This window comes from Panthera pardus, unplaced genomic scaffold, assembly GCF_024362965.1.
Source record: "Panthera pardus isolate Hobbes unplaced genomic scaffold, ASM2436296v1 HiC_scaffold_5, whole genome shotgun sequence".
Taxonomy (NCBI): domain Eukaryota; kingdom Metazoa; phylum Chordata; class Mammalia; order Carnivora; family Felidae; genus Panthera; species Panthera pardus.
This window is the reverse complement of record NW_026526980.1, coordinates 10671852-10689846: the sequence shown is the minus strand read 5'-3', so window position 1 is coordinate 10689846 and position 17995 is coordinate 10671852. Positions and strand designations below refer to the sequence as shown.

The following is a 17995-nucleotide window of genomic DNA, read 5'->3' as shown; positions in this document are numbered from 1 at the left end:
TGACAGGGCTGCTGTAAACATTGGGGTACAAGTGGCCCTATGCATCAGCACTCCTGTATCCCTTGGGTCAATTCCTAGCAGTGCTATTGCTGGGTCATAGGGTAGGTCTGTTTTTAATTTTTTGAGGAACCTCCACACTGTTTTCCAGAGCGGCTGCACCAGTTTGCATTCCCACCAACAGTGCAAGAGGGTTCCCGTTTCTCCCCATCCTCTCCAGCATCTATAGTCTCCTGATTTGTTGATTTTAGCCACTCTGACTGGCGTGAGGTGGTATCTGAGTGTGGTTTTGATTTGTATTTCCCTGATGAGGAGCGTCGTTGAGCATCTTTTCATGTGCCTGTTGGCCATCTGGAGGTCTTCTTTAGAGAAGTGTCTATTCATGTTTTCTGCCCATTTCTTCACTGGATTATTTGTTTTTCCTTTTTTTTTTTTTTCAGTTTGCTTATTTATCTTGAGAGAGAGAGGGAGAGTGTGCACGTGTGCTCATGAGCCTAGGAGAGGGGCAGAGAAAGAGGGAGAGAGAAAGAATCCCAAGTGGATTCTGCACTGTCATGCAGGGCTTAATCTCATGAACTGTGAGATCATGACCTGATCTGAAATCAAGAGGCAGATGCTAAGCTGATTGAGCCACCTAGGCACCCCCCCTTTTTATTTTTTATTTATGTTATGTTATTTTATTTTATTTTATTTTTTTTTTTTTATTTAAAAAAATTTTTTTAATGTTTTATTTATTTTTGAGAAAGAGAGAGACAGAGCATGAATGGGGGAGGGGCAGAGAGAGAGGGAGACACAGAATTGGAAGCAGGCTCCAGGCTCTGAGCCATCAGCCCAGAGCCCGATGCGGAGCTCGAACTCACGGACCGCGAGATCATGACCTGAGCTGAAGTCGGACGCTTAACCGACTGAGCCACCCAGGCGCCCCGGCACCCCCCCTTTTTAAAAAATTTTTTTAATGTTTATTTATTTTGAGAGAGGGAGAGATAGAGCACAAGCAGGGGAGGGGCAGAGATACAGGGAGAGAGAGAGAGAATCCTAAGCAGGCCCCACAGTCAGTGCAGAGCCAGATGTAGGGCTCAAACTCAAGAACCAAAACGTCATGACCTGTGCTGAAACCAAGAGTCAGATGCTTAACCAACCGAGCCACCCTGGTGCCCCAATATGCCATTCCTTTTTATGGTTGAATGATATTTCATTGTATGGATGTGCCTCATTTTGTTTGTCCATTCATCCATTGGTGGACATTGGGTTGTTTCCACCTTTCAGTTCTTGTGAATAGTGCTGCTATGAAAATTTATGTACAAGTTTTTGTTTGAGACCCTGTTGTCAGTTCTTTTGGGGGTATCTCCCTGGGGGTAGAATTGCTGGGTCATATCAGAATTCTGTGTTTAACATTTTGAGGAATATCCAGACTGTTTTCCTTAGCGGCTGCAGCATTTTGCACTTCCACCAGCAGTGTATGAGGGCTCCAGGTTTTCCACATCCTGTTGGCTGGGATTTTATTTGATACTGAGGCTTGATGACCTTGTCATGATCATTGTCATGACTTTTATTTATTTATTTATTTTGAGAGAGAGAGCGAATAGGCACATGGGGAGGGGCAGAGAGACAGAGGGAGGGAGGGAATCCCAAGCAGGCTCCATGCCTTCAGTGCTGAACCTCAGGTAGTGCTCAGTCCCACGAACTGTGGGATCATGACCTGAGCCGAAATGAAGAATCGGACGCTTAACTGACTGAGCCACTCAGGCGCCCCTGTCATGACTGTTTTTTAATGCAGGAACATTCAGGAGACCCAGATGAAGTATTTATCTGAGTGGGACCAGTGGAAACGGTATAGCAGCAAGTCTTGGAAGAGGTTCATAGGGAAGGCTCGCGAGATGACGACCCACCTGGAGCTGTGGCGGGACGACATTCGCAGCATAGAAGGTACCACGCCCCACACTCTGCGCACGGGCTCCGCGCTCCTTGGCAGAAGTCTCCCATGCCCGGCGGAAAGTACAGCTTCGTTTTCTCTAACCTCTAGATGAAATTTAGCACTTCTTTCCGTGATGAATGGGAGCAACAGCCCCAGTTAGGATTAGCAGAACCTGTGTCTTTGTCAGCAGGAAAATCAGATATTTTCCTATCCCTTCCGGCTGTAACTGTCTTGGAACACCATTTATGCTCATCACTACTTTGAAATTGTAGCAGTTAACCTGCAGGATCTGCCACTAGGTCTTGTTATTTAATGTGCTAATGAAGATGCTCCTATATTATTGTAGCACACGTTTGGCTTTTCATATTATAACTGGTTTTTAATATTATAACCATAGGTCTATTTGTATTTGGGGCATTTAAAATATTATTCTGAAATAAGGTTCATTAGACTTCACTGGACTGCCAAAGGTGCCCGTGGCCCTGAAAATACCGAGGACCCGTCCTTCCCCATATTGGGGGGAATTGGGCTGCAGGATTCCAACAGTCAGCTCTGGTTGCTCTAATCAGATACTATAGACAGGGTGGCCTCAACGACAGAAATTTATTTTTCTATAGTCTGGAGACTGGAAGTTCAAGACCAGGCTGCCTTCTCACTGTGTCTTTACATGACCTCATCTTTGTGTGCTCTTGGGAAAAGAGGAGAGAGGGGAGCGGTGAGAGCTTCAGTTCTGACGCCTCTTCTTATAACGTCACCGATCCCATCATGGGGCCCCACTCTTATAACTTCATCTGAACCTAAACACCTCCCAAAGACTCCACCTCGAAATACCATCAGATTAGGGCTTAGGGATTCAGCATATGAATTTGAGGGAGGGAGGAGACACAATTCATTCCATAGCAAGTATACAAAAAATTGCAAGTTGTGCCACAATATAAGATTAGAAAGAAACATTTCAACATTTGGGTGACATAGCAGGGCCAGGGAGAAAATACCTCTTAGGGTTACGTAGCCATAAAGCAAAAACAATTTACAAACAACTCCTCAAATCTGCTAAAGTGGGAATTTTGTAAAGTTTGTAGTGAATGTGGCAGGATGAATGGAAGAAATGCGGTCAATATTACTATTTTAAGACCTATAAAATACTCTTGGTAATTTATTCAATAAAATGCTTTTTAAAATTGTTTTATTGGGAGAATATAAACACAATCACAAGGGATTTCATAGGCTCACTTAAAACTTAACCATCTGGGGGGTGCCTGGGTGGCTCAGTCGGTTAAGTATCTGACTGCAGCTCAGGTCATTATCTCATGGTTCGTGGGTTCGAGACCCACATCGGGCTGGCTCTGTGCTGATAGAAATTCTGTGTCTCCCTCCCTCTCTGCCCCTCCCCTGCTCTCTCTCTCTCTCTTTTCCCCGCCTCCCCCCTTCAAAAATAAATAGACATTAAAAACAAACAAACTTAACCATTTAGCCGTACTTTTTTTGCGATCTAAGCACAACATCATGTTTGGAGCAAAATAATAAAAGCTGACCCCAGTTGAGCCTTAATTATCCAGTAGGTGTTGTGTTAAAGATTTCACTCATAACTAGCTTAGTTAATCCTCACAAGAACCTTTCATATAGGTATTTATCATTCGCATGGCTCTGATGGGTTAAAATACTTGGCCAGGTTCACTCAGCTAGGATGAGGCAGCCCCAGGATTTGAAGGATTTGATCTTGGCGGTCAAGCTTCCATGCCCAGCTTCCTTTCTGGTTTAGTGATGGCCTTTCTGGAGGTTTTCATTCAGAAAGGGGCTTGTGAGAATTCAGAAACGGGTTCATACAGTCATGGTCAGTTACAAAAGCACCTATTGCAATTCACTGGGGAAAGGGTAGCCTTTTTAGTAAGTGGTGCTGAGTCAATTAGATATTCATATAAGAAAAGATACTGAGTCCTACCACACACCATTGTCAAATAGCTAATTCAAGATGGAGTGTAGATTTACAAGTGAAAGAAGGAGAGACTTAAAGCCAACAGCAGATACACAAAATGTTTCTTCCTCCCTCCCCCACCAAGTCCCTCAGCTTTCTGGCTGATTGGATGTATCTCGGGTAGTGCGTGTGGGTCGATGCTCCTGGTTAGTGATGTCTGGATTTCTTTTTTCCAGGGAAGTTTGGCACTGGGATTCAGTCCTATTTCTCCTTCTTGCGGTTTCTGGTGTTGCTGAACTTGGTGATCTTTCTGATTATCTTTATGCTGGTTTTGCTCCCCGTCTTGCTCACCAAATACAACATCACCAACAGCACCTTTGTGCTTATTCCGTCCAAAGACACGGGTGAGTCTGAGGCCTGGTTTGCTGTGAGAATGTTCTTGTCACTGTGTGCCTATCTACCACTTGGGAGGAGCACTGTGGGCTAGGAGAGTGGAATATTTAGCAAGCATGATATAGCCTACTCCAGTAACTTTATTTCGAGACTTTTATCTCTGGTAACGGTGACACTCAGTTCCCACCAGTTATGTGCCAGACATTATAGCAAGTGCCGGACGTGTATTTCTTTACTGAATGCTCAACAGAAGTCACGTATTTTGGGCACTCTGTTTATTCTAATGTGGAAGGTTTCTGTCATCCACAGACATTTATCGATTCCCTTCTTGATTCCTATCTCTGTGCTAGGGGCCAGAAGTAGGGTGAACTGAGTCAGTGCCTACTTATGTTAGAATTATAAAATGGCAGAACTGGAATTAGCCTTGGAGGAACTGGTGCAACTCCTTTTTTTTTTTTTTTTTTTTTTTTTTTTTAGTAGCATTCACGCCCATTGTGGAGCCCAATGCAGGGCTTTAAGTCACCACCATGAGTTCCAGACCTGAGCTGAGATCAAGAGTCAGAAGCTTAACTGACCATTAACTTTCTTCTTTTAACAAAGGGGAACTGAGGTTCAGAGAAGGGTTCAGAGATTCAGGGTTCAGAGGTTCAGAGATTGGGTTATTTTCCTCAATTTGTCACTCCCCTGTAATTGTGACTTTGTAGGGCCTCCCACTGTGGCAGAGAATACTTTCTGCCCTGTTGGTATTGCAGTTGGCCCTGTGACTTGTTTTGTCCAGAGGAATATTAGCTTGAAATGGTTTATGTGGTTGACTTGTCTATGAGAAGAGTCCTGGGGAGGGCCCATTGCCTCAGCCTGGGCCCCAGAATGAAGTGATATGGTGTAGACTTGAGCCCAACTGGAAGACTGGAGTCCGTCCTATCTCAGCCTAAATAGCTACATGAGCTCAAACTGTAGCTCCATGAATGAGAAAATATATATTTAGTATGTTTAGTAACTGAGGCTTTGAAGTTATTTGTTACATAGCAAAGGTAACTGATACAGAAAAAGTGAATTAGCTGTTCGAGGATAAGGTAGTTTCACTAAAATTAGTATTCAGATAATCTCTTGATCATTTGTACATATGTAAATATAGGTTGTTTTAATGAAGCTGCGTGTTTATTTACACACCTGGAAAGATCTTTTAAAATTGGATGTGCTTACAATGGAATAACAATACATCAATCACATATTCCAAAACACGTGCAAACATGAACCCCAAAGCACAAAATACCAAACAAACAAAACACATGCTATAAGTAGACCCACATACAACATGTACAGAAAAAGACACACATCCACAGATATGTAGGGAGAATAGCGAGAGGGGAAAATGCTGCTGTACTTGGTGTATGGAGGTTTGGACTGCAGACAGAAAACCACAAGTTCATAAACACATCCACACATAATTATATGTGACATGTCTAAATATATATACATATGCATGCGTATGTACACAAATTATGATAGACAAATTGTAGAGACTGTGAAACTATTTCCACTGACGTTCTTGTTTTTGTTTTTTCACAGATGTTCAATGCACAGTGTATCCAATAAGTAGTTCTGGACTAATTTACTTTTATAGTTATATCATAGACTTGCTCTCTGGCACTGTAAGTATTTCACATAATTCTGTATTTGGACCCTCGATATACTGCAAATAGGTTAATTTAAAATTTTTAAAAATGTTTATTTATTTTTGAGACAGAGACAGAGACAGAGTATGAGCAGGAGGGAAGCAGAGAGAGAAGGAGACACAGAATCGGAAGCAGGGTCCAGGCTCTGAGCTCTCGGCACAGAGCCCAGTGTGAGGCTCAAACCCACGAACCGTGAGATCATGAAGTCAGACACGTAACTGACTGAGCCCCCGAGGTATCCCCAAAAATAGGTTAACTTAGAGATCAGTTTCCTGAGTATCTGTGGTGAGCCAAACACAAGAGTTGACCACCATCGGCAAGCATAATGTTCACCCACCTGCTGCTAGATTATACAGGAAATGGGCTTTGTCACTTTTAGCCGTTGGCCTTTCCTTAGTCCCTGCCACCTTTGTATTGACCTATAGCAGAATACTGAGCTCTCCCACAGAAAGAAGTTTCAGTGAAAATAAACCCAAATAGAATTTATTTAATTTCTCAGACATTGTAATACCTTACATTTTGGGGTCTTCAGCCACCCGGATGAAAGCCTGGACTCTTCCTCCCAGAAATTACACACAAAGACCTGAGTCACACACACGTTTGTACACATCCATACACATTCCCTGAAATCCAGAGTTGATTAATCCCAGGTTAACCCCCTGCTCTAAAGTGGAACTAATCTCCTCCTTGCTATAGTAGTTCCAAAGGGTTTTTATCTTCTTTCTTCTAAAAAAAAAAAAAAAAAAAAAAAAAATGATTTTTTTGTGCACTTCCATTTGTTTATCCCACTTTTTCCAGGAAATGAGATTGCAGCTATGGAAAATGGCCATCTCTGCCTTCTAGACCAGGATTTCTCAACCTCAGCACGATTGATATTTGAGAGCCATACTTCTTTGTTGTGGGGGCCGTCCTGTGCACTGTAGGAAGTACAGCAGTGTCCCTGGCCTCTACCTACTGGACGCCTGTAGCAGCCACAGTTGTGACAATCAAAAATGTCTCCGGACATTGCCAGATGTTTCCTGGGGGACAAAATTGCCTCTGGTTAGGAACCACTCCTTTAGAGGGGTACCTGGCGGGTTCATAATAGAGCCTGTGACTCTTGATCTCACGGTTGTGAGTTCTAGCCCCATGTGGGGCATGGAGCCTACTTAAAAAAAAAAAAAAAAAAAAAAAGAACCACTCCTTTAGATGTTTAAAAAATACAAACATATAGGGGCCCCTGTGTGGCTTAGTCGGTTAAGCGTCCGACTTCGGCTCAGGTCATGATCTCACGGTTTGTGAGTTCGAGCCCCGCGTCGGGCTCTGTGCTGCCAGCTCAGAGCCTGGAGCCTGCTTCGGATTCTGTGTTTCCCTCTCTCTCTGCCCTCTGCCGCGTGCACTCTGCCTCTCGCATTATCTCAAAAATAAATAAACATTTAAAAAAAAATAAAAAATACAAATATATAAAAAGTCTTTCTGAAAGTTACTAGTCTTCATTTTATTATTTTATTTTATTTTATTTTATTTTTTAAATAGACTCCATGCCCAGCATGGAACCCAGCCCAGGGCTTGAAATCACGACCCTGAGATCAAGACTTGAGCTGAGATCAAGAGTCAGACACTTAACCAACTAAGCCACCCCGGTGCCCCTGAAAGTTACTTCTGCTTTACCGAATGTGCAAAGCTTTGAATTTGTCCATTGCATTTGATTTTGAAAAAGTGGTTTTTACATCTCTGAGCTTATGTTTTTCTCACAGCAATTGAGAGGAATTATCAGACACGTGTTAAAATGTCCACTATGCAAAAGAAGAAACAGAAGCTATATAAAATATGCAAGGGGGAAAGAAATTCAGTGAGTAACCCAAGGTTGCTGATGATAGCAAAGTGGGACCAAATTCCCAGAACTGCTGTTAGGCCCATTTCTGTAAATTACATTCCACAAGAAAAGTTTCTTTTTATAGATCTCCACACACCATAACCTTTTTCCTTATAGGAGAAATTATAGGAGGCTTAGATGCACTTGATCATAAATGTTTAGCATACCATGATAAAAGGAGAGATGGCCAGAGAGGTTAAACAATGGCTTGTCTTTGCTGAAAACAGATGAGCTCATGATCAAATCAGAGAAATCTTTTTCCAGGCCCACTGGATCTTGGCCCTGTAATGTTACATTATTTTGAAGGGGAGATACTGATGACAGACAGCCCTGATACCGACCAGGGCCAATGAAAACAGGTTTCGTGTAGTTGGGCAAGTTTTTGTAGCCTGTGTACCCAGCCTTCAGAAGGATTAAAGATAGAATCTTTTGTTTCTACATTTTTATTTCTAATAAAAATTGACTTAAGGGAAGCCATGATCTCGTGGTTCGTGAGTTCAAGCCCTGTATCAGACTCGAAGCAGAGCCTGCTTGGGATTCTCTCTCTCTGCCCTTCACTCGCTCTCAAAGTAAATAAATACGTGTAAACATGTATTTAAATACTCAATATAACAATATATGGTTATCATAAAAAATACAAAATTTATAGAGTGAAAAGTGAAAGTACCTCTCCCCAGAGGCCACCTAACCTTTAACACTGGTTCATAGCCTTCTTGACCTTTCTCATGACCTTCTGGTTCACAGCTTTTTTGACTTTACTCTCAACCTTGCTTTATATGGTCTTACTTCATATTTTATAATACGGATTTTTCATGGTCCAGACAGCCTTCTATTGCTTCCATATTCCTCCTTTATAAATGATACTATACTGAACATCTATGTACCTTGTATACTCTTCCTGCTTTCTGTATATATTCCCTTTCCACTCTCCTACAGTTTTCCTGCTGTCAAAGGAGAAGAGTGAGGTGTTTGGTTATTCCCACCCTAAGTAGTCTGGGGGCTTTTCTATACTATATTTTCACATAGGGCGCCTTTGGGGTTTTTGTTTTGTTTTGTTTTGGTTTGGTTTCGTTTTGGTTTTGTTTGGTTTTGGTGAGAGCTTTATTGAGATATAGTTCATGTATCATATAGTCCATTTAAAGTGCACAATTCCATGGTTTTTCTGTGTGCCATCATTGCCAATCTTAGAATACTTTCATCACCTCAAAAAGAAATGTTGTGCCCTTCAAGTATCACCTACCAATCCTAACCAGCCCTGAGCAACCATTAATCTACCTTTGTGTACAAAATGCTCATTCCTGACATTTCATATACATGGAATCATACAATAGGTGTTTTTTTTTGTCTCTGGCTTCTTTCATTTAGAGTGTTTTTAAAGGTTCACCCATGTTGTGGCATCTCTCAGTCTTGTTCCATTGGAACAAGATTCCAGTTGTGTAGATTCCATTAAGATTCCATTGTGTAGATACACCACATTTTGTTTATCCATTCACAGTGGACAGTTGGATTGTTTACAACTAGTGATTCCACACCTATACCTAGGAGTGAAATCACTAGGTCAAATGGTAACCCTGTGTTTAACTTGTTGAGGAACTGCCAGACTTTTCCAAAGCAGCTGCACCATTTTCCATTCTCACCTGTAATGTTTGAGGATTCTGATGTCTCCACATTCTTATCAACACTTGCTATTTACCTGACTTTTTGATTATAGCCACCCCAGTTTGTGTGAAAGTGGAACCTCTTTGTGATTTTGATTTGCAGTTCCCTAATGACTAATGGTGTTGAGCATCTTTTCATGTGTTTATTGACCATTGTGTATCTTCTTTGAATAAATGTGTATTTGGATCCTCCTTCCATTTTTAATTGGATTCTGTCTTTTTATTGTTGAGCTATAAGAGTTCTTTTTTTTTTCTTTTAAGATTTTCTTTTTAAGTAATCTCTACACCTAACATGGAACTCGAACTCACAACCCTGAGATCAAGAGTCTCATGCTCTATCAACTAACCAGCCGGGATCCCCAGGGATTCTTTATATATTCTAGATATAAGGTCCTTATCAGACACATGGTTTACAAGTATTTGCTTCTATTCTCTGGATTGTGTTTTCACTTTCTTGATAGTATCCTTTGAAGCATAAAAGTTTTTAATTTTGATGAAGTCCAATTTATTTTTTCTTTTATTGCTTGTGCTTTTGGTGTCATACTTAAGAATTCGTGGACAAATTCAAGGTCATGGAGACTTTAGTCCTCTATTTTCCTGTAAGAGTTTTCTAGTTTGGGCTCTTGCATTTAAGTTTTTGATCCATAAGTTAATTTTTATATAGGGTAATGTAGGGGTTCAGCTTCTTTTTCTTTTCTTTCTTTTGCATCTGCTACCCAGCTGTCTTAGTACCATTTCTTGAAAAAACCATTCTTTCCCTTTATCAAAAATCAATTCATCATAGATGTATTTGCCTCAATTCTATTCCATTGATCTATGTCTATTTTTATATTACTACCACAATGTATTGATGAGTGTTGTTTTATAGTAAGTGAAATTGGGATGTGTGAGTCTTCCAACTTTATTATTCTTTTTCAAGATTGTTTTGGCTATTCTGGGCCCCTTACAATTCAATGTGAATTTTAGGATTAGCTGGTAAATGACTGCAAAGAAGCCCCCAGGAATTCTGATACAGATGTGTTGAATCTGTAGATTACTTTGGAGATTGCCATTATTCTCCTGATCCATGAACATGGAATGTTTTCCACTTATTTAGATGTTTAATTTTTCTTAACAATGTTTGATAGTGTTAAGAATGAAAGAAAGAAAGAAAGAAAGAAAGAAAGAAAGAAAGAAAGAAAGAAAGAGAGGGGGGTGCCTGAGTGGCTCAGTCAGTTAAGCGTCCAACTTTGGCTCAGGTCATGATCTCACGACTCATGGGTTCGAGCCCCATGTTGGGCTCTGTGCTGACAGCTCAGAGCCTGGAGCCTGCTTTGGAGTCTGTGTCTGTCTCTCTCCGTCCCTCCCCCACTCATGTTCTGTCTTTCTCTCTCTCTCTCTCTCTCAAAAATAAACATTAAAAAAAAAAAATACTGTGATTTACACTTCATGTTTTAAATCTATACCTAAAGTATGTTATTCTTTTTGCACATGGAATTGTTTTCTTAATTTCATTCTTGGATCATACATCTCTGTATTTTTAATGCTCGGGTTTTATCCATGCTTTGTTCCCCAAACACTAACCAAACATGCCTTATGATTCTGGCATTGTTCTGGTGTCTGGGAATTCAGGGATGAACAATGACACTGGAATGCGAGTTTCTTGAGGCAGAGACTGGTCTCCTGTTCCCTGAAGTGAATTCACCAGTCTGACCTCATGCCCTTGGTTTTGTTTCAGGGTTTCTTGGAGGAGACCTGCCTCTTTTATGGACATTACACCATTGATGGGGTGAAATTTCAGAACTTCACCTATGATCTGCCCCTGGCTTATTTGTTAAGCACGATTGCCTACCTGGCCCTCAGTCTTCTTTGGATAGTGAAAAGGTAAAACTTATCTCTTCATTGTATTCTTTTTGCATTACCTTTGATGGCTGGGGTTTATTGGAGGTCTGTGGACTCCCGGAGCCATTGCCCAAAGGATGAGCAGAGGCCAGGAGTAGGATTTGGGAAGAAAGGTCCATGAGTCTTTTGCAGGCAGGGGAGACCTGGAGGAAATGGAAGCAAAATTTGGGAGCTGGAGCAGAAGCCTGGGGTGCTTCAGTCAGTCATAATTACACACATTGGCCAGCGCCATAATGTAACCTTACCTTGGATCTGGTGTGGATGCTAATCAGGTCTCTACTGGGTTGCAAGTGTTAGAGACCCTACTCTGATTAACTGCGGTAAAGGGCAACTGAGGGGCTCAGAGAACCAAGGTAGGGAGGAAGCTCCAAATTATAGGAAGAGTAAGGATATAGGTATGTCTTCCAAACAACCAAAAGCAAGGGCTCCTTCCTCTCTGATTCTCCTGGTGGCAGCTTCCTTACATAGACTCTCAGTCACAGGTTCAGAAATCCTTTTGAAGAGACTCATCGACTCTGCTTCATTCAGGTATCCAAAGCCGACCCTTCAACTAAGGTCAGCAGGTTAAGGTCATAGGAAAACGTCTCATTTTCCATGGTAGACCAATGGTTCAGTGGGAGATGCCAATTCCCAAGACATGAATAGCAAGGAATATTAATTACTTTAATTACTAACAAACAACTGTCCTAAAAAGTACCAACAGCCAAACAATAGGAGTTGTATATCTTTCTTACATGAAGTTCTGAATAGAGACACAGGTTACTGTGGTAGACTCCTTCTCAGTCATTCTGGGATTCAAGTTTACCAAACTTCAGCCATTTTCAGCATTGGCTAAAAAGGCAGGAAGGGAAAACAAACATGGAGGAGTATCACATGGGAGGTGTTTATAGGCTAGGCCTGGAAGTGATGCACATTGTTCACATTCCATTAGTTATAGACCAAAGATAACTGTGGGGGAGGCTGGGAGATGTCCCTGGCTGGCAGCTATTTTCTAGCACTAATATAATACTATAGGAGAACCGCAAGTTTTTAATGGACAGCTTGCTCGCTCTGCCCCAACAATGTTGGTCGGCAGGCAAGGTTATGGGTGGGCACCTCTCTTACCCGCTTCACTGTCTACATGAGAGCATAGGTGCTATAAGCCATGGGGCTCTGAAGCTCCTTATCACAGGCATAGAAGGGACCAGGATGTTGAGGACTGAGTTGCCCTCCACATAGACTAGGATTTATCACCACAGAAAAAGCCCCAGAGACTAGCTGGGCACTCATATCCTGTGTTGGCATCTATGAGATGAAAATTAAGTGCTGTGTGTCCATCGCCCACTCAAATGGGCAGCATACTGATGCAAAAAAGCAGTGGCTCGTTTTGAGAGCAGAGAGATGCATGGTAGAGAAATGTTAGTTGATTGGGGTCTGGCTTTGCTACTCTATGATTATGGCAGGGACAGATCCAAGTTTTATGGGCCTGCGGTTTAGACAGTTTGGAGGGGCCCTCTTTAAGATGAAGAATACAAAAAGGTCTTGTGTAAAGTCTGAAAAAATAAACACAACAGGACCATATGAACACATTGCTGGAGGCTCTCCCAGGACCTTGGAAGGAGTCCTGGAGAAGATTTAAGCTTTATTAGCCGAATAGTGACTCCACCTTCAGACCTTGCCCAAGCTCCTCACCTCAGGGCTCTGATTGCTTCCTGAGGAAGACTGGAGGGAGGCCTGGGTGTGATGTCATGGGGAAAGTCTATCCCAGGAAGAGGAAGTGCTATTAACAGCTAAGAGCATGGACGTCAGGGTCCAGAGACCAAGGTTCAAACACCCCTTCACCTCTGTGAGCCTCATTTTCTTCCCCTGTGAAATGGAAGATTAACTGAAACAAGGCAGGTAAAGGACTTAGTACTGGCACCTTCCAGACATTTATTGAATTAAAATTACCATCGTTGTCACCGTCAAATTAGCCCCAGTTCTTGCCCTCACTCTCTGGATCTAGGGAAATAATTTTTCCCATCTCTGTATCTCTGCTTTCTCGTCTGTAAAATGTAGTTTTGGTCTAAATCATAGGGTTTCAACTGGGATAGGACCTCAGAATCCCCATGGAGCTTGCTAAAATAACGTATTTCTGGACCCCACGTGGGATCTCCTGAATTAGGAATCTCAGAGTGTGAGGCCTCCTGGGCGTCTGCATTTTGGAAGAGCACCCCAGGTGGTTCTGATATACAATTTTTGCTGTAACCTTTTGGCAGAATGACTGATAACTGTAATTTCCTTACACTTCAGCTGTCTTTACAACTCACTAGCAAATCCTAAAAACATCCTGTTGCCTCTACACAGTCTGTGGCATTCGATGTTTTCGTATCATCAAAGGCTGGGGTGTATTTTTTCCAGGAAGGCATTTGAATGAATTAAAATTATGAAATGTGCCACCAAGTGGCATCTGACCTAAATAGGTGCTCACTAAATATTTGGCTATTTTACCATTTAAGTCATTTATACATTGATTTATCCATCAATTATATTTGGTCATATTATGGTCCAGGCATTCCAGATATAAAAATGGCCAGATAGCCAGGGTACTTGCCCTCAAGGAATTTAAAATCTAGTCAGGTTGGGGTGCCTGTGTGGCTCAGTCAGTTAAGCGTCCGACTTTGGCTCAGGTCATGATCTCGCGGTTTGTGAGTTCAAGCTCCAGATTGGGCTCTCTGCTCTCAGCACAGAGCCCGCTTCAGATCCTGTCTCCCTCTCTCTCTGCCCCTTCCCTGCTCATGCTGTCTCTCTCAAAAAATAAGTAAACATTAAAAATTTTTTTTAATTGAGTCAGGTTAAGGGGCTGCAAGATGATTGCGGATTAGGTTCATTGCCTTGAAGAAAATAGACTAATTTGAAGTGGGGGTCACAACTTTAGATGGGGCAGTGAGGAATCTTTGCAAGGGATATTTGAGCTGAAACCTGAATGATGCAAAAGGAGCAGCCTTGGGAAGAGGCAGGGGAAGAACTGTCCCAAGAGTGGGTAGAGGGTCCTGTAAGTACAAAGGCCTTGGGGCCGGAGAAATTTGTGTGTTTATGGAAAGGAAACAAAGCCATGGTAGTTACAGCAGAATGGCCGTATGGGAGGAAAGATGGCACAGTGCAGGATCTCTAGGCTGTGTTAAAGAGTTTAGATTTATTCCAGCTGTGAGAAAAGCCACTGGGCAGATGACATAATTGTCAACAAGCTACCTGTTTAACTGCCACTCATATTTAGAATGGTCCAGAACGTGTCCATGTCAAAATGAGTGGGAAATGCAGCCATGCATTTTTTTTTTTTAAATTGCAAACAAAGCCAATCGGTGGGCCTGTATGCTGTTCTTAAAAGAAGGGGAATCATGTCTTGGGCTCAGGTCAGTGGAAGGGTTCAAAATCAACCTGATCCGGAGCGAGGAGCACTTTCAGAGTTACTGCAACAAGATCTTTGCTGGCTGGGACTTCTGCATCACCAACCGTAGCATGGCGGACCTGAAGCACAGCAGCCTGCGGTATGAGCTCCGGGTGAGTGCTGCTGGCTTTTCCCTCGGCGGGTTCCTTGCCAGCAAAGTCGTGCCTTGGAAAGCGGGGGTTGTAGCTTGCAGAGCAGCTGGGTCGGGACCAGGCTGTCTTCAGTACTCAGCAGGTTTCCCCAGTGTTGGTTTCAAGAGCTTTCCACGGAGGATGCCACTGGGTGGCTCAGTCGGGTAAGTGTTCGACTTTGGCTCAGGTCATAATCTCATAGTGTGTGAGTTCAAACCCCACATCGGGCTCTGCATTGGTGGTGCAGAGCCTGCTTGGGATTCTCTCTGTCTCTCTCTCTCTCTGCCCCTTCCCCACTTGTGCTCTGTCTCAAAATTAATAAATAAACTTAAAAAAAAAAAAAAAAAGAGCTTTCCACAGAGATCCCCTTACCCTAAGCATGGAGCTGATGGACTGGGGATTGGAGGAGATGTGGGGACATGATGGTGGGTGGGAGGGGAGAGTATCTTCCCTCCTTCCCCACCACCTCATGCTGTTATTTTTCCACCTGTTGAGAATCTGTCATGCATCACTTATACCAGGAGAAACAACTAAGGGGGGGAGGCCACAATGATAAGGTGGAATGGAGAATACAAAAAAGTACAAACGAATTTCCAGATTCATAAGGGGAGAAAGAGGAACAAATAGTATCTTGACCAAACCTACCAAAAAAAATAGGAGGGGACAATTATATCAAAACCATAATAAAGTAAGATGGAAGGAATCAAATTAAATGTATTATCTGTTTAAAGGAACGGCACAGGGGCACCTGGCTGGCTCAGTCAAGTAAGCGTCCCACTTCGGCTCAGGTCGTGATCTTGCAGTTCAGGAGTTCAGCCCCACATCAGGCTTGTTGCTGTCAGCCTGTCAGCACAGAGCCCGCCTTGGATCCTTTGCCCTCCTCTCTTTCTGCCCCTACCCCGCTCACGCTCCCTCCCTCCCTCCCTCTCCCTCTCTCTCTCTTTTTTTTTTTTTTATTTATTTTTTTTAACGTTTATTTATTTTTGAGACAGAGAGAGACAGAGCATGAACGGGGGAGGGTCAGAGAGAGAGGGAGACACAGAATCCGAAACAGGCTCCAGGCTCTGAGCTCTCAGCACAGAGCCTGACGCGGGGCTCGAACTCACGGACCGCGAGATCATGACCTGAGCCGAAGTCGGCCACCCAACCAACTGAGCCACCCAGGCGCCCCTCTTTCTCTGTCTTTCAAAAAGTAAATAAAACATTTAAAAAAATTTAAAGGAATGGCACATACTGCATGTAAGTAATGTCATGAATAGGTTATGCTTCCGTTTTCACGTTTATTATGGAGTCTAACTGTTGCCTTAAATAGGAGGCTCTACCCTGACTTAGGTCTTTAGTAGACATGAAGACTAGTTGAGCTTGGTCTGGGAAGATACCTGGGGGGAGACGACTGCTTAAGGAAGGTCTTATAGATGGCTGGATAGAGCACGACGGTGAATCACATGTTCAACCCCTGAATATCGCTTCACCTAGTGCTCACAGATGAGTTTTCTTTGGCCCTCAGGCAGATCTGGAGGAAGAAAGAATACGGCAGAAGATAGCAGAGAGGACCTCGGAAGAAACAATACGGATTTACTCTTTGAGACTGTTTTTGAACTGCGTTGTTCTGGCTGTTTTAGCTGCATGCTTTTATGCAATTTATAGAGCAACGATATTCTCACAAGAGCACATGAAAAAAGTGAGTACTCTGTGAAAGTCAGTTTAACTTTTACTTTGGACATTTTGTAGGCCAAGTGCATTGTCTGAAGTGGATATAAATTTGGCTGATATGACAGAGAACTGGAAAATCAGAGGTGACCAATTTCCACTTTGATTTTATTTATTTATGTATTGTTTTAAAAGTAGGCTTCACTCCCAGTGGGGAGCCCATCGTGGCGCTTGAACTCACAACCCTGAAATCAAGACCTGAGCCGAGATCAAAAGTTGGACGCTTAACTGACTGAGCTGCCCAGGAGCCCACAATTTCCACTTTTATTTTTTTATTTATTTAAAAAAAAAAAATTTTTTTTTTCAACCTTTTTTATTTATTTTTGGGACAGAGAGAGACAGAGCATGAATGGGGGAGGGGCAGAGAGAGAGGGAGACACAGAATCGGAAACAGGCTCCAGGCTCCGAGCCATCAGCCCAGAGCCTGACGCGGGGCTCGAACTCACGGACCGCGAGATCGTGACCTGGCTGAAGTCGGACGCTTAACCGACTGCACCACCCAGGCGCCCCCACAATTTCCACTTTTAATAAAAATACAAAAGCATCCAAAAAGAGTGTTTGGAATTCCTCCTGGAATCCACAGGATTCAAAATTCAGGCTTGCCTGCCTAGATTTAATCGCCAACTCCACTACTTACTAGCTGGGGCCCCACTTTACCTAAAATAGCAGTTGTTTTAGGGGCGCCTGGATGACTCAGTCGGTTAAGCGTCCGACTTTGGCTCAGATCACGATCTCGCGGTCTGTGAGTTCGAGCCCCGCATTGGGCTCTGTGCTCACAGCTCAGAGCCTGGAGCCTGCTTCGTTCGGATTCTGTGTCTCCCTCTCTCTCTGCCTCTCCCCCACTTGTACTCTGTCTCTCTCTCTCAAAAATAAATAAAACATTTAAAAAAGTTTAATAGCAGTGGTTTAAAAAAGCCAAGTTGGTCTGGTGGCTCTACTTCATGAAATCAATCATCGGGGTCCCAGGTTCATTCCTGTTGTGACCCTGCCATTCTTAGGATGCGTTCTCTTCTATGTGGTACGAGACAGTTGAGCACATTCACGTTCTAGCCAATGGGAAGGGGTCGGGGAAGGCGCACCCTTTCCTTCAAGGGCAAGACCTAGTGCTTGCACTTAAAACTTCCACTCACATCCCTGATGGCTGTACCTAGCTATAAGGGAGGCCAGGAAACATAGTTTTATCCCAGATAGCCACATATGTGACCAATTAGTCTGTTACTCTGAAAGGAGGGACTGGCTAGTCCAAATCAATTACTACTATGGCCTTAATAATACTTTAAATTGCCCATTAATACAGATTCCATGGATTTTTTCTTTCTTTTTTTTAATGTTTATTTATTTATTTTGTGGGGGAGAGAGAGATATACCATGAGCAGGGGAGGAGCAGAGAGAGAGAGAGAGGGAGAGAGAGAATCCCAAGCAGGCTCCGCACTCAGCATAGAGCACGACTTGAGGCTC

The 17995-nt window shown here is 42.9% G+C and overlaps 1 protein-coding gene across 2 annotated transcripts in view; it reads left to right on the top strand.

Annotated features, from left to right (window-relative positions):
• The window catches only part of TMC7 (transmembrane channel like 7), a 38549-nt gene that overhangs the window by 1331 nt on the left and 19223 nt on the right, over nucleotides 1–17995 (top strand). For both annotated transcript variants that reach the window (XM_019468719.2, XM_053894392.1), the window contains 6 exons: nucleotides 1775–1923; nucleotides 4064–4231; nucleotides 5790–5872; nucleotides 11127–11272; nucleotides 14662–14809; nucleotides 16335–16508. In XM_019468719.2, coding sequence (XP_019324264.2) covers nucleotides 1794–1923; nucleotides 4064–4231; nucleotides 5790–5872; nucleotides 11127–11272; nucleotides 14662–14809; nucleotides 16335–16508 — 849 coding nt within the window. In that variant the 5' untranslated portion in view covers nucleotides 1775–1793. Of the gene's footprint in view, nucleotides 1–1774; nucleotides 1924–4063; nucleotides 4232–5789; nucleotides 5873–11126; nucleotides 11273–14661; nucleotides 14810–16334; nucleotides 16509–17995 lie in introns of those variants that run through there.